General features: G+C 33.8%; 1 protein-coding gene across 1 annotated transcript in view; it reads right to left on the reverse strand.

The window, feature by feature from the left end:
• Rbcn-3A (Rabconnectin-3A) overlaps nucleotides 1-14,945 on the reverse strand; it is a 2,573,828-nt gene that overhangs the window by 1,520,894 nt on the left and 1,037,989 nt on the right. Inside the window, exon 28 of the mRNA XM_067779516.1 lies at nucleotides 612-1,422. Coding sequence (XP_067635617.1) covers nucleotides 612-1,422 — 811 coding nt within the window. The remainder of the gene's footprint in view (nucleotides 1-611; nucleotides 1,423-14,945) is intronic.

A 14,945-nucleotide genomic window follows, 5' to 3' on the forward strand; every position in this document is an offset into this window, starting at 1 on the left:
TATAATGCTATGCAATTAACTCTGAAACCAATAAGTATTTAAAAAAAATTGTATTTAAACAATTTTAAGGTAATTCATTTTCTATTATATGCGGTTTTCTCCAACAAAATCGAACAACCCATTCCAGAGATATGATAAAATCAATGGATATCCCTTTTCAAAAAAGGCAAATTTTAGAAAACAAAAAAAAAAAAAAAAAACGTATCCATAGAATTTTAAATTTCGATAATTTTTTAATTAGGGGACTATATCAAATAACAAAAATAGTGGTGATCCAGGGTAATGCAAACAGTTTAATTTTGTAGAGCAGTGTATTCTTTATCATGTTATTGTTGTTGTTGTTCGTACGCTTTTACGTTATGCTAACAGGAGGCTATAGTCTCATCCGTACAACCGATTAACAAATATATATATATATATATATATATATATATGGCTAGCATAACGTACATGAACGATTCGCATCTGGGGCAAACGTTTCGCAATGGAGAATGAGACACACATCAAGCTTTCAATGCTTCTACAAAAAAGCTTAAATAATTGGTTAACCCGATGAATGATTTGAAGTTTTGGGTCCAACTTTATATCCCTGTAGTAATTAAAATATTTACCGTGATTGACAGGTTTTGATAGAAAATATGAAAGCATTGACATTTCTGGTGGCACAAACTGCTCCCTGTAAGTCGGCTTATCTTCCTTCATATTTGATGAAGCATTACTATGATTAAATGGGCCCAATAATTTCATATTTAATTTAACCCGTTGTTTTGTAATTGAAGTCACTGTATTCCACACGCCATTATCATTAATTTTTTCTTCAGGTTGTAATTGCGTGGACGTCGTTGCTTCATTACGTAAAGTTGCTTTCCTGAGCAGTTTTTTTATTCCTCCTCCAAATATTGTGGCCCACGTATCTGTCGAAAACTTTTGACCAACAAGTCTGTACAACAAACGGCAATCGCAAGTAGCCATGGAATATATTAACAACGACATATAAGTTGCAATAAACGACTCAAGTAATAAAACATTTAACTTTGGAATGTCTTCGTCCTTCTCTCGTGCTAAGAGTGCTCTTAAGTTTGTAACCCCGGGCCACTTGGCTGGAGATGTACAAACCCCAGTGGATTCATCAGTTGAGTACTTTCGTCGCTTGTTATAGATATTTGTGCTGCCAATTAAGTGAGAACACTCAAAAAGTGAATTTAGTTTGGCGATGTTTTCTATCCCTGGACTCTGAAATCCATTTATAGATGTATTGTGATTAACAACAAAACTCTCCGAGTCACATAAGGATTGGTAAATACATGCAGATAGCGCTATTGATAAGTCACGAAGAATAAATATTTCAGAAAATGAATTCGATGTCATTCCAAATATCGGTGGCATTTTAATAATAGTTTGTAGCATATCGACGGTTTGAGACTGAAAAGAGAAACAAATTGTTGGTTTTCTTCAAATGAATAAAGTATGAAAATATTTTTAGTAATGATTACACGTAATAACCAATCTTTATAAGAGATGCCTCCAAGAGCTTCTTAAATAAATAAATAAATGTAAGGCACGATAGCCTCCGAAGAGATTTTAGGCCGAGCTTCTCTTCCAATTTCCGGCGTGCTCCTTTTAAATTTAAATTGTGGGACGGGACCTACTTGTTTTATGTCGATTCTGAACGGCATCTGCAAGGCAGATGAGTTCTCACTGAGAAGCTTTTCATGGCAGAAATACACTCGGAGTGCTTGCCAAACACTGCCGAAGGGCGACCCCGCTTAGAAAAATTTTCTTCTAATTGAAAGAACTTGTTTCTAAAATTTTGATGTTGCGGTAGACGGAGCACGCTACCATCGCACCACGGCGGCCATCAAGAGCTTCTTAGAGCGTCGTAAATTTAATCGGCATTCACCCAAGTGTCGTGTGCACGCAGGGACTGAGATTCAGCATAGCAAGCAGTGAATCAGGGCCCGTATTACGATTTACGATCGGTGACTGAAAACCATTTTCACTCAAACGATAACTAAACTGTTAAACTATTTTTAAAACTTTGAAAAAGTTATGGATCTAATGAGTACTTTTTGTGGCTTATTCACATGTTTCATAAATCCGATCCAACATATCATAGATATTGTGATTTAAAAAATGAGTTTCTACCACGGACCGAAAAACGAATGAGAGACTCGTTTCGCTTGTACTTCAAGCAGGAGAGATCTCAAGATCTCACACGTAAACTTTGTGCTTAAATTTGTTTCACCACTCTTCTTGTACACACATACTGCTATAAAAAGTTGCTTTTATATTCGAAGCTCATGTGATCTTTAAATATAACAAGTAAGGACGGGACTGTCTTCGGCTAGGACGAAGACTTTATACCTTTCATGAATGGGGCTGAACAATAATCTTATCCCGTTCGTAATCTCCGAATAATCGGATGTATAAGATAAGAAATATCTAGTGAACAGATCTACATACCTAAACGATTTTTAAGATAAATATAAAATAAAAAATAGGTAGGTACTTTGTGTGAGGATGCAAAGTTTCAGGTTTTTTGTGGTCTGCATGTAAAAACTATGACTACGAATCACGTATTTCAACATATATGACGTAAACGTAACTATTTGATGAAATGTTTTGAATTTTGAAGCTTCTAGCCGTAAAAAAGTGGCAAAAAAATACAGTTTATATGGGGTATATAATATATGTACCACCGATCTCTATGATTTTTTCAGACAACAATATATGCTATATACGTAAGCATTTGGTGAAATTTGAAGCTTCTAGCTGTTAAAACGGGGTAGAAATTGCGCAAAGTTTCTTATCTGAGCAATCGGTTGTATGAGATATATACTATATATACCACCGATCTCAATGATTTTTTCAGACATCAATATATGCTATACACGTAAGCATTTGGTGAAATTTGAAGCTTCTATCTGTTAAAATGGGGCCGAAATCGCAAAAAAAAAAAATATATATATACTATATATACCATCATATATATATTATATATATCACCGAACTCTATGATTTGACACAATAATATATACTATATACGTAAGCAATCGGTGAAATTTGAAGCTTATAGCTGTTAAAATGGGGCAGAAATTGCGAAAAGTTTCTTATCTGAACAATCGGTTGTATGAGATAATACTATATATAAAACCGATCTCTATGATTTTTTCAGACAACAATATATGCCATATACGTAAGCGTTCGGTGAAATTTGAAGCTTCTAGCTGTTAAAATGGGGCTAAAACTGCGAAAATATATATATATACTATATATATATACTATATATACCACCATATATATACTATATATACCACCGATCTGTATAATTTTTTCAGACAACAATATATGCTATATACGTAAGCATTCGTTGAAATTTGAAGCCTCTAGCTCTTAAAATAGGGCAGTAATTACGAGAAGTTTCTTATCTGAACAATCGGTTGTGGGGGATATATACTATATATACGACCGATCTCATCAATTTTTTCAGGCAACAATATGTGCAATATACGAAAGTATATGGTGAAGTTTGAAGCTTCAATCTGTTAAATTGAGTAAGATATTACAAAAATCCTCTTTTTCTGAAAAATCGGTTGTATGGAGGATATATGCTATAGTGGTCCGATCGGGCCGGTTCCGACAAATGTCTAATCGGACACCCAAATACACCTGCTCACCAAATTTTATCAAGATATCTCAAAAATTGAGGGACTAGTTTGCATGCAAACAGACAGACGGACAGACGGACATGGCTAAATCAACTCAGCTCTTCATTCTGATTATTTCGGTATACTTAATGGTGGGTCTATCTATTTTCCTTTAAGGACTTACAATTTTGGGTTTCGTGACGAAATTAATATACCATTTCATTTTCATGAAAGGTATAAAAAGGACTCGCTTAAACTCAAAAACGGCTAAACCAATTTTTATATTTTTTGGTTTAGTTCGTTATGGTTTAGAAATCTTTATCTTTGAGTTCCATCATTTTAAAAGGCTTTTTGGGAATTTACTTTCAGAAGTAAACGTAGGACGATTTTTTCAAAACTCTTTCTATGCAGCTGTGTATGGTATCTATTTCCTGATTATATGAGTGTCCAGGCGTTTCAAATTTCATTGTAATTAATTCAACTAATTAAAAAAATGAAAAATTTTAGCTTTAATTCGCCAATGTTTCATTATCAGAGTCCATATTTTCAACTTTTTTTCTAGGAGAGACAAGCAAATAATTATTTCTAAATCTGCAAAAAAAGTTTGGGTTAAATAAACCTAACTTCACTTTGTGAACCCAGATCTTAAGATGTCTAAACAACTTACCATTTAGGTGCAACACGATTATAATAAAACTTTAGATTTCACGTTATCTTTGCAAACTTTTCGCTGCTAACAAAAAACATACTTGAAACCGCTGGGGATAACAAAACTGTATGTCAACGATGGATATTCGTTTTCTTCTATCACAAAGTTGAATGTGACATAGCACACCTTATTATGCTGCTAATACAATGTATAATTATAAGCCATGTAGTAAGTAGTGGAAAGTGAAAATACTGATAATTCATCAATGTTTTTATGATATTCAGTAGAATTTAAGAAAACAAGAAATGTAAGAAGAGTAGCTGGGTCATTAAAATAAAAATACCGTATCAAGCTGTACTAGGAAAGCGATGAAAAAAAAAACGATACTGCCCTCAAGCTATTTTAAGCTTAAATAAAATAAAATAATTAAAAATTTGTTTAAGTTAAATGGTTTTATTGAAAACAATACTTACATTAAGTAATAATAATACTAAAAGCTTGAAAATAATTAGGTAGGTCCTAGGTACTAGTCATCACACTCCTCATCAATCTAGGGCGTTGATCAGAAAATTAAATAAAAGCGTTGGGCGCGTGAAATTTCTAAAAATGTGAGGCGTAGCATAACCTGATTAAGGTTCAGTTGGTATTACTTATGACTTTCAATAGAAATTTGACGTGTCCAACGCTTTTATTTAATTGTCTGATCCACGCCCTAGATTGATGAGGAGTGTGATACCTAGTACCTAGGACCTACCTAATTATTTTCAAGCTTTTAGTATTATTATTACTTAATGTAAGTATTGTTTTCAATAAAACCGTTTAACGTAAAAATTTTTTAAAAATTATTTTATTTTCAAGTTTTTCGTCTTTATTCGATTGCCTATTATTTCTCATTCTATTTAGTTCATTTAACGACTCATTATTACAAGGACTCTTTCCTTACAATTTGTTACAATCTAGGTCACATAATCCTTCCAAAGACTCTACTCTGCTCGGCGCCACGTACGCTTGTCCCTCCTCGAATTCCAAAATATTTTGATGTCAGTTCTACCGGACTGTATGGAATATTTGTTCCAAATGTGAGCCAAATTATTATTATTATTATTATCTACCGGACATAGTCCTCACAGATATGTAACAACTTAAACAAAAATTATCGAGATAGAAAAATATATGGTAACAATTTATAAATACAACGACATTATAACAAAAAATTTTTGTAAAAAATTCGCTACTGCTTAAATAAAACTACATGTAAAAACATTTATATAGTAATACGAATACTGAAACATATTAATTGAAAAGAAAGTAATCAATAACATCAGCTTTAAAATGTTCTTTACATGAGCTAAAATCGGCATGATTGCAAACAGAGTTACATAAGGAGATCATTCTGTGAATAGGTTCATTATTTCCAAAATTCGTTCTACGCGTTTGGACGTAGAAAATGTATTTGTCCCTTAGACACCTTTCGGGTGCATAGAAGGGGAGAAGAAAAAGTAGTTCCGGAGAATCGATTTTGTTGTCGTAAATGTCTTTGATAAAGAAAATACCACAAATTTTCCTTCGAGTATTAAGGCACTGAATATTTAAAATTCTACATCTTGGTGCATAAGATGGCATCGATTCAAAAGTGAACATTCGTCGAAGCGCGAATTTAGTGAATCTCCTTTGAACTCTTTCTAACCGGCTGGAATGTGTTACAAAGTCTGAGTCCCAAATGATGCAGCCATATTCCAAAGTGGATCTTACAAGGCTAATGTAAAGACTTTTCAGCGTTAGCGGATCAAAAAAGTCTTTGGAATTACGTTTGAGAAAGCCGAGTTTTGAATTGGCAGCACTGATTATGTACTCCCTATGAAAGTCGAATCTAAGCTTCGAGTCTAAGTATACTCCTAAATCCTTAACAGTAGTTGTACGATTGAATGAGTCGCTATCGTTAAAGTAATAGTTGTTCATTATGCATGCGTTTCTCCGAGTGAATGTGATAATGTTACACTTGGAGAAGTTCAAGAAAAGACCGTTACTATTACACCATTTTATCAATTCCAAGATGTCTTGCTGTAGCTCTATGCAGTCGCTAATGTGTTTAACTCTGTAATAAAGTTTTAGATCATCAGCGTACATCAGGCAACTACAAAATTTAAAACATTGGCAGATATCATTTATAAATAAAGAAAAGAGTAAAGGGCCCAGATGACTACCTTGTGGTACTCCTGATGTAACGATTATAGGCTTGGAGAGATTGCTGCCGATCTTTACTATTAATTTCCTGTTTTGGAGATACGACTCAAGCCAACTTAGGGCGTTGGAGTGGATTCCGAGTTTCTCGAGTTTATTAAGTAAAAGATTATGATTGAGACTATCGAAAGCTTTTACGAAATCAGTGTACAGAGTGTCCACTTGTTCGCCGTCCTCAATCGCATTAACCACACAATTAACAAATATTGTGAGATTTGTGCTGATGGATCTCCCTGGATAAAAACCATGCTGTTGAGGAACAATATAGTTTTTAAAAACTGCAAATAGCTGGTCATTTACAATTTTGTCCAGCAGCTTTGGGATGATGGATAGCTTGGCAATGGGTCGATAGTTGTCTACCTTGTTTCGAGGGCCAGACTTATAAATAGGCGATAAGAATGCCACTTTCCATTCGTCAAGGAAATTACCACATTCAAGGGACTTGTTAAAGATTTTAGTAAGAGGCGGATAGAGTGAAACCGCACAATTCTTTAAGAACAAGGGTGGCAGAAGATCGTATCCAGCCCCCTTAGATATATCAAGGTTCATAAGGGACTCCAGGACTTCTTCCTCTGTAACCGTGAACTGACCAATATTTACAGACTCCGCTATGGCAGTTGTATCACATGACGTACTAACTGTCCGGAACCTGTTAAATACCTACCCGAAGAAGTCGGCAAAGAGCTCACATGCTTCCTGAGTTGAGGAAGCAACTTTGCCTCCAAACTCCATTGATTTCGGCATACCGTTATATTTTCGTTTTGAGTTAACAAAAGCCCAAAAAGACTTCGGGTTGGCTTTTATGTTAGTCTCAAGCGAATTAATATATTTATCATGAAGGAACTTGGATAGGCATTCAAATTTCTTCCTGCACTCAGCAAATTTTGCTTCGTCATCAGCAGAGCCAGTTTTCTTAAATTTTTTATGCGCTTTGTTTCGTTGGTTTTTTAACCTCAAAAGTTCTTTTGTGTACCATGGGAGATTGAAAGATCTCTTTTTTCTGTGGGCTGGGACGTATAAGTTAAGGCTTTCTTCTACTACGCTCTTGAACTTTATATACATATTTGATAAGTCTAATTGCTCAAAGATTAAATTCCAATCAATGGAGTCGAAAAACGCATTCAGAGCCGTAAAATTCGCCTTATAAAAATTGAAGTAGTACTCGGGTTCAATGGAGTTATTATCGTATTTATAGAAAGAGAACTGGATAGAGATTGCTTTGTGATGAACCGATTCACAGGTGAGTGGCATATCACACTTATAAATATCACAGGATATATCATTGTTTATAAAAATTAGATCTAACACTCTGTTTAAATCATTTCCAATGTCGTTAATTTGAGATAGGTTAAAGGAGTACAATGTATCACAAAGTAAGTCCTCGACATCCTTTTTAGATGTAAAGGGGGTTAAAAAGCCGTCATCAGGATCTCTCACCCATTGAATAGAACCCAGATTAAAGTCACCCAAAATACAGGGCGTTTGGTGAGGTAATAGAGAATCAATAATAAAGCTGATATTATCAATATGTGACTTGTACATTCCATAATTGTTATTTGGTGGGATGTAACTAGCAATAAAGAAAATTTCATTTATACTATCAAGGAACGTTTCTCCTATATTTACAGAAATACAAATTTGCTCAATGTTGGCATCATTAACGCGTAGTTGCACTTCACGACTTGCCAGAGAAGATGCTACAGCCACCAAAATACCGCCCCCTCTTGTTACCCCCGGTTGCAGTACTCTGCCCCTTCGATAGACATTATAAAAACGATCAAAAAGCTCTGATGATAAAAAATCTGCAGTCAGCCAAGTTTCCACAAGTATGATGACATCAAAGTCGTGGGTTGCTGCCGATTGAAATAGCTCATTTGTTTTTGTACGCAGACCACCGGCATTGTGATAATATATTAGGAGCTTTGGATTTGTGATAGGCGCATCACTCACTGTCCTCCCTCTGTCGAGACAAACTTTTGAAAAAACTCAAACGGCCGGATTTTGACATTTGACGGCCACAGCCCCGAGTCCATAATTTTTGCTCTATCTGAGGACGGAACTCCAATTTTGAAGTTTACTTTACTTACTTGGACCCCAAATACGAGTATTTTTAATACCTCGATCCTTGACACACCTAGCGGGATTTTTTTTGTCGTGAAGTGATTTCTATTTCTGTATGTAATACGTGTTCCAAATATGAGCCAAATCGGACCAAAAATACGATTTTTTTTAAATATCTCGATCCTTGCGCCACATGGCGGCGATTTTTTTCATAAGTCGCTTTCTATTCATGTATGTAATATGTGTTCCAAATATGAGCCTAATCGGGCCACAAATACGATTTTTATATCCAGCTGTACTTGTACACATTTTTTAACTTTGATTGGATAACGGTAGGTTGTACAGGTATTAAGGAATCGATATAGATATAGACTTCCATATATCAAAATCATCAGTATCGAAAAAAAATTTGATTGAGCCATGCCCGTCCGTACGTCTGTCCGCCCGTTCGTCTGTCCGTTAACACGATAACTTGAGTAAATATTGAGATATCTTTACAAAATTTGGTACACGAGTTTACCTGGACCCAGAATAGATTAGTATTGAAAATGAGCTGGTGATAACCACGCCCACTTTTTATATATATAACATTTTGGAAAACACAAAATACCTGATTATTTAGTAAATAATACACCTAGAATGTTTGAACTTGATAAGTGGACTGATATTGAGGTTCTTGATAAAAGTTTAGAAAATTGTTTAAAATGGGCGTGGCACCGCGCACTTGTGATAAAATCAATTTCACAAATATTATTAATCAAAAATCGTTAAACCTATCGTAACAAAATTCGGCAGAGAGGTTGCCTTTACTATTAGGAATAAAAAAAACTATTAAGAAATGCTTTGAAGAAAAATTAACGTAATCAGTTAAGGACCACGCCCACATTTATATAAAAGATTTTTAGAAGAGTCGTGGACGAATAAAATAAGCTATACCTTTATATTTCATTTCCAAAGTAGATTTATAACAATAAATAGGAAAAACTTCAAATTATAAAAAAATGGGGGTGGCACCACCCCTTTTATACCTAAGCAAATTTCTATGTTTCGGGAGCCATAACTCGAAGAAAAAAGAATAGAACTATACATATGTATATGTATTATTGCGCAGCCTTGTAACACTATAAGCACACAAAACAAACAACAACAGCATTTCAAGTGTATGTAATGTTCGGTTTCACCTGAACTTAGACTTCCTTACTTGTTTCAAATATCTCGATCCTAGCGCCACCTAGCGGTAATTTTTTTCATGGGCCGCTTTCTATTCTTGTATGTATTATGTGTTCCAAATATGAGCCAAATCGGACCACAAATACGATTTTTGTCAATATCTCGATCCGTGCGCCACCTAGCGGCGATTTTTTTATTGTTTCATTGTCGTCGGGTTCTGAACTATATTCCAAGTTTCAAACTTGTAGCTTATCGGGAAGTTACTTAAATTTTAAATACAAAATTCGTTCACAACGTCCTGTCAAGACAACCGTGTGTTAGCACACAAAAAGCCTTAAAGAGAACTAATAATTTCACCGGCCCATTTTTTTGTACAAATTTTACTTACACGTAAATGTATAGGTCTTTATTTTAGTTGCTTTAAAAAAACATGAAATCACAAATAATGAGTTAACTTTTGTTCAAACTCACTAAATTTATTTATAATAATTAACTGCAAATTTTCCCCAAATGTTTTTTTGCATTTCCAGATTTTATGCTCATTTTAGATATAGCAAGTCTTATACTGAACAAAAAATAAATAAATTTGTTACAAAGATGTAACACTAAAATTTGTATATTATCTTTTAAGCTAATTTATTTTGATATTTCTTATTTCATTTTATTATATTCTCTTTTATTTCAACTTAGTTTATTATTATTTAAATACAACTTGATTGAATTGGAAAATTTCGCGTTGTATATTAAACGAAAAAAACGATCCAAAATCGTTTTCGATTTTAGGTCGAAATGTTGCATAGGCCGCATAATAATGAGTCAACTTTTGTTAAAACTCACTAAATTCATTTATTTATAACAATTAATTGCAAATTTGACCCAAATGTTTTTAGCATTTCCAGATTTTATGCTCATTTTAGATATAGCAAGTCTTATAGAGAACAAAATATAAATAAATTTGCTACAAAGATATTACATTAAAATTTGTATATTGTCTTTTATGCTAATTTACTTTGTTATTTCTTATTTTATTTTATTATATTATCTTTTATCACGTTGTATATTAAATTTGCTACAAAGATATTACATTAAAATTTGTATATTGTTTTTTATGCTAATTTATTTTGATATTTCTTATTTTATTTTATTATATTATCTTTTATTTCAACTTAGTTTATTATTATTTAAATACAACTTGATTGAATCGGAAAATTTCACGTTGTATATTAAACGAAAAAAACGATCCAAAATCGTTTTCGATTTTAGGTCGAAATTTTGCATAGGCCGCATAGTACTCTACTATCTATATATTAATAAGATAACAAAATGTCCATACAATCAATTGACAGGCTGTTTCGCATACTTAGCATACGTAAAATCATATAAAAGTTATATGAATCGATTCGTATTGATCAGCCGCAGTGCATAGGCCTATTTTGTTAACATTATTACTCTATTTTGGACAAATTTTACTTACAGGTAAAAGCATAGGTCGTTATTTCATAGATTCTTTGTTTTTCATTTTAGTTGCTTTAAAAATTAAATCAGAAATAATGAGTCAACTTTTGTTCAAACTCACTAAATTCATTTATTTATAACAATTAATTGCAAATTTGACCCAAATGTTTTTAGCATTTCCAGATTTTAGGCTCATTTTAGATATAGCAAGTCTTATAGAGAACAAAATATAAATAAATTTGCTACAAAGATATTACATTAAAATTTGTATATTGTCTTTTATGCTAATTTACTTTGTTATTTCTTATTTTATTTTATTATATTATCTTTTATCACGTTGTATATTAAATTTGCTACAAAGATATTACATTAAAATTTGTATATTGTTTTTTATGCTAATTTATTTTGATATTTCTTATTTTATTTTATAATATTATCTTTTATTTCAACTTAGTTTATTATTATTTAAATACAACTTGATTGAATAGGAAAATTTCACGTTGTATATTAAACGAAAAAAACGATCCAAAATCGTTTTCGATTTTAGGTCGAAATGTTGCATAGGCCGCATAGTACTCTACTATCTATATATTAATAAGCTAACAAAATTTCCATACAATCAATTGACAGGCTGTTTCGCATACTTAGCGTACGTAAAATCATATAAAAGTTATATGAATCGATTCGTATTGATCAGCCGCAGTGTATAGGCCAATTTTTGTTAACAAATATTACTCTATTTGTTTATAATTAAATGAGCGAAGCGTAGTTCTCTCACCGTTTGGTGTGTACAAATATATACATATGTAGAGATGAAACATTTGAGCAACGCGACAATGCAGCATTTGGAGCTTTGTACTCAGGGGGGTTTGTAAACATAATGCGTAATACAGATGGCAATTTCGATAGTTGCACAGATTTTCGAATTTACAAACAACTTTTTGTATTAATTATAAACAAATAGAGTAATATTTGTTAACAAAAATAGGCCTATGCACTACGGCTGATCAATACGAATCGATTCATTTAACCTTTATATGATTCTACGTATGCTGAGTATGCGAAACAGCCTGTCAATTGAATTTGGTAGCGTATTCATATATAGATAGTGTAGCAAATTTAATATACAACGTGATAAAAGATAATATAATAAAATAAAATAAGAAATATCAAAATAAATTAACATAAAAGACAATATACAAATTTTAATGTTATATTTTTGTAACTTTTTTGTTTTTTGTTCAGTATAAGACGTACTTTATTTAAAATGAGGATAAAATCTGCAAATGCAAAAACATTCTCGGGAAAATTTGCCATTAATTGTTATAAATAAATAAATTTAGTGAGTTTGAACAAAAGTTGACTCGTTATTTCTGATTTAATTTTTTTAAAGCTACTAAAATGAAAAACAAAGAATCTGTTAAATAAACACCTTTGCTTTTACGTGTAAGTAAAATTTGTCCAAAAAAATAGGCCGGTTAAGGTATTACTTCTCATTAAAGTTTTTTTGTGCGCTAATAATTATTTTAGAACAATTTTTTAAGGATTTTGGTACAGACAATATAGGTAATTGGCAACAATGGGAAATAATATTTTATTCCGCATTCCAGTTGTTCACTGCTGAGGTCTTCTCAAACTGTAGCTTGAAGACCTGGAAAGGAACAGAACCGTCAAAGGATGGTGTTTTTACCTTTGGATTACTCGTTGAAACTGCTGGGCGATTTAGTTGTAACTGCTCCATACGGCCCTTCAAATCATCGACTTCTGCCTGAAATTGAGCGATTTTTGCATCCTGCGCTTCCAGCTTTGGCGTTACCCTTGCTTCCTGTGCTTCTAACTGCGAAGACATTTGTGCCACCTGCAATGATAAGCGCTCTCCTTGTTCTTCCATCTTGGATGTTATGCGTTTCTCCTGCGATTCCAGTTGGGATGCCATCTTGGATGCAATCTCTGTCGACATTTCTGACATACGCGTTTCTTGTGCTTCAATCTTCGTTGCTATACGGTTCTCCTGCGATTCCAGCTGAGTTTCCATCTGAAATGTAATCTGTGTCGACATTTCTGAAATACGCGTTTCTTGTGCTTCAATCTTCGATGTTTCCTGTCTCCTGCGATTCCAATTGTGATGACATGTTGGTAGATATTTTTGATGACAATTCGGACATTTGTGTCGATATTGCAGCCAATATCATGTTCAGGTCTGTGTTCGCCATTGTCTGCGTTGTTTCATTTTTCTCCTCCAATTTTGTTGTTGTCTCGTCCCCATCAGGATAAAAGACAAACTCGTCCACATCAATTCCTTGCGACTCCATTACCTCTCGTAGCCGTGCTTGAAGTTCGATCTTATTGCCGGTTGTATTTAATCCACGGTTCTCCAACTCCTTTTTCAGTTGCTGGATCCTCAATTTACTCAACTTTGCCATGTTCAAGTTGTATTCCCAATCTTCGGAATTTATTCAACAATTCCTCTTCTGGCACCAATTGTAACGAATTTATTGCAATTCCTCTTATTTGCCCTTCTTCTAAGTTCGAATCAATAAACTGTTGAATAAATAACTCCAATATTGAATAATGGAAAAATGGCCTTTATTAAAGTACTTCACAATAACACTTATACTTTGCAACTAGCTTACTTAACAACCAACTGATTGATAGTTCAAATGAAACTCTTCTATTGCCCACCAGATTGCGTGCTTAATCAATAACTGCTTGATAGCCCAACTCAAGCTGAATTCCAGCGCCTCTACATTTGCTGCCTTTTATACTCTCTGATTTCTACGTTCGCATCTTCTAGGCGCATCCAGAATTTACTAGTTGCCATCAGCTCTCAAACTTCTCAGCTGTAACTACAATTGCACGATTTTATAGCTTCTCTCATTGCATACTTTCAGGAGTATCTCAGATATATGTATGTGTTTGTGCATTGTTTCTCCGCTGCTCGTATACGTACATGGTACATATATGTAGACGCAATTATTGTTTCGTTTATGTAGATACATAATGATTGATCTATGGATGTGCATGATATCACTGTTTAGCATCGGCTTAGAGATAGCAGCACCCCTTAGTTTTGCTAATATTCGTAACAATATTAATACGCTAACAAAATTTCCATACAATCAATTGCCACCGTGGTGTGATGGTAGCGGGCTCCGCCTATCACACCGTATGCCCTGGGTTCAACTCCCGGGCAAACCAACATCAAAATTTTAGAAATAAGATTTTTCAATTAGAAGAAAATTTTTCTAAGCGGGGTCGCCCCTCGGCAGTGTCTGGCAAGCGCTCCGATTGTATTTCTGCCATGAAAAGCTCTCAGTGAAAACTCATCTGCCTTGCAGATGCCGTTCGGAGTCGGCATAAAACATGTAGGTCCCGTCCGGCCAATTTGTAGGGAAAAATCAAGAGGAGCACGACGCAAATTGGAAGAGAAGCTCGGCCTTAGATCTCTTCGGAGGTTATCGCGCCTTACATTTATTTTTTTTATTTTTAATTGACAGGCTGTTTGGCATACTTAGCATACGTAAAATCATATAAAAGTTATATGAATCGATTCGTATTGATCAGCCGCAGTACATAGGCCTATTTTTGTTAACAAATATTACTCTATTTGTTTATAATTAATAGAAAAAGTTGTTTGTAAATTCGAAAATCTGTGCAACTATCGAAATTGCCATCTGTAGGACGCATTATGTTCACAAACCCCCCTGAGAACAAAGCTCCAA

The sequence above is a fragment of the Eurosta solidaginis genome, chromosome 4, assembly GCF_040869045.1.
Source record: "Eurosta solidaginis isolate ZX-2024a chromosome 4, ASM4086904v1, whole genome shotgun sequence".
Lineage (NCBI taxonomy): Eukaryota > Metazoa > Arthropoda > Insecta > Diptera > Tephritidae > Eurosta > Eurosta solidaginis.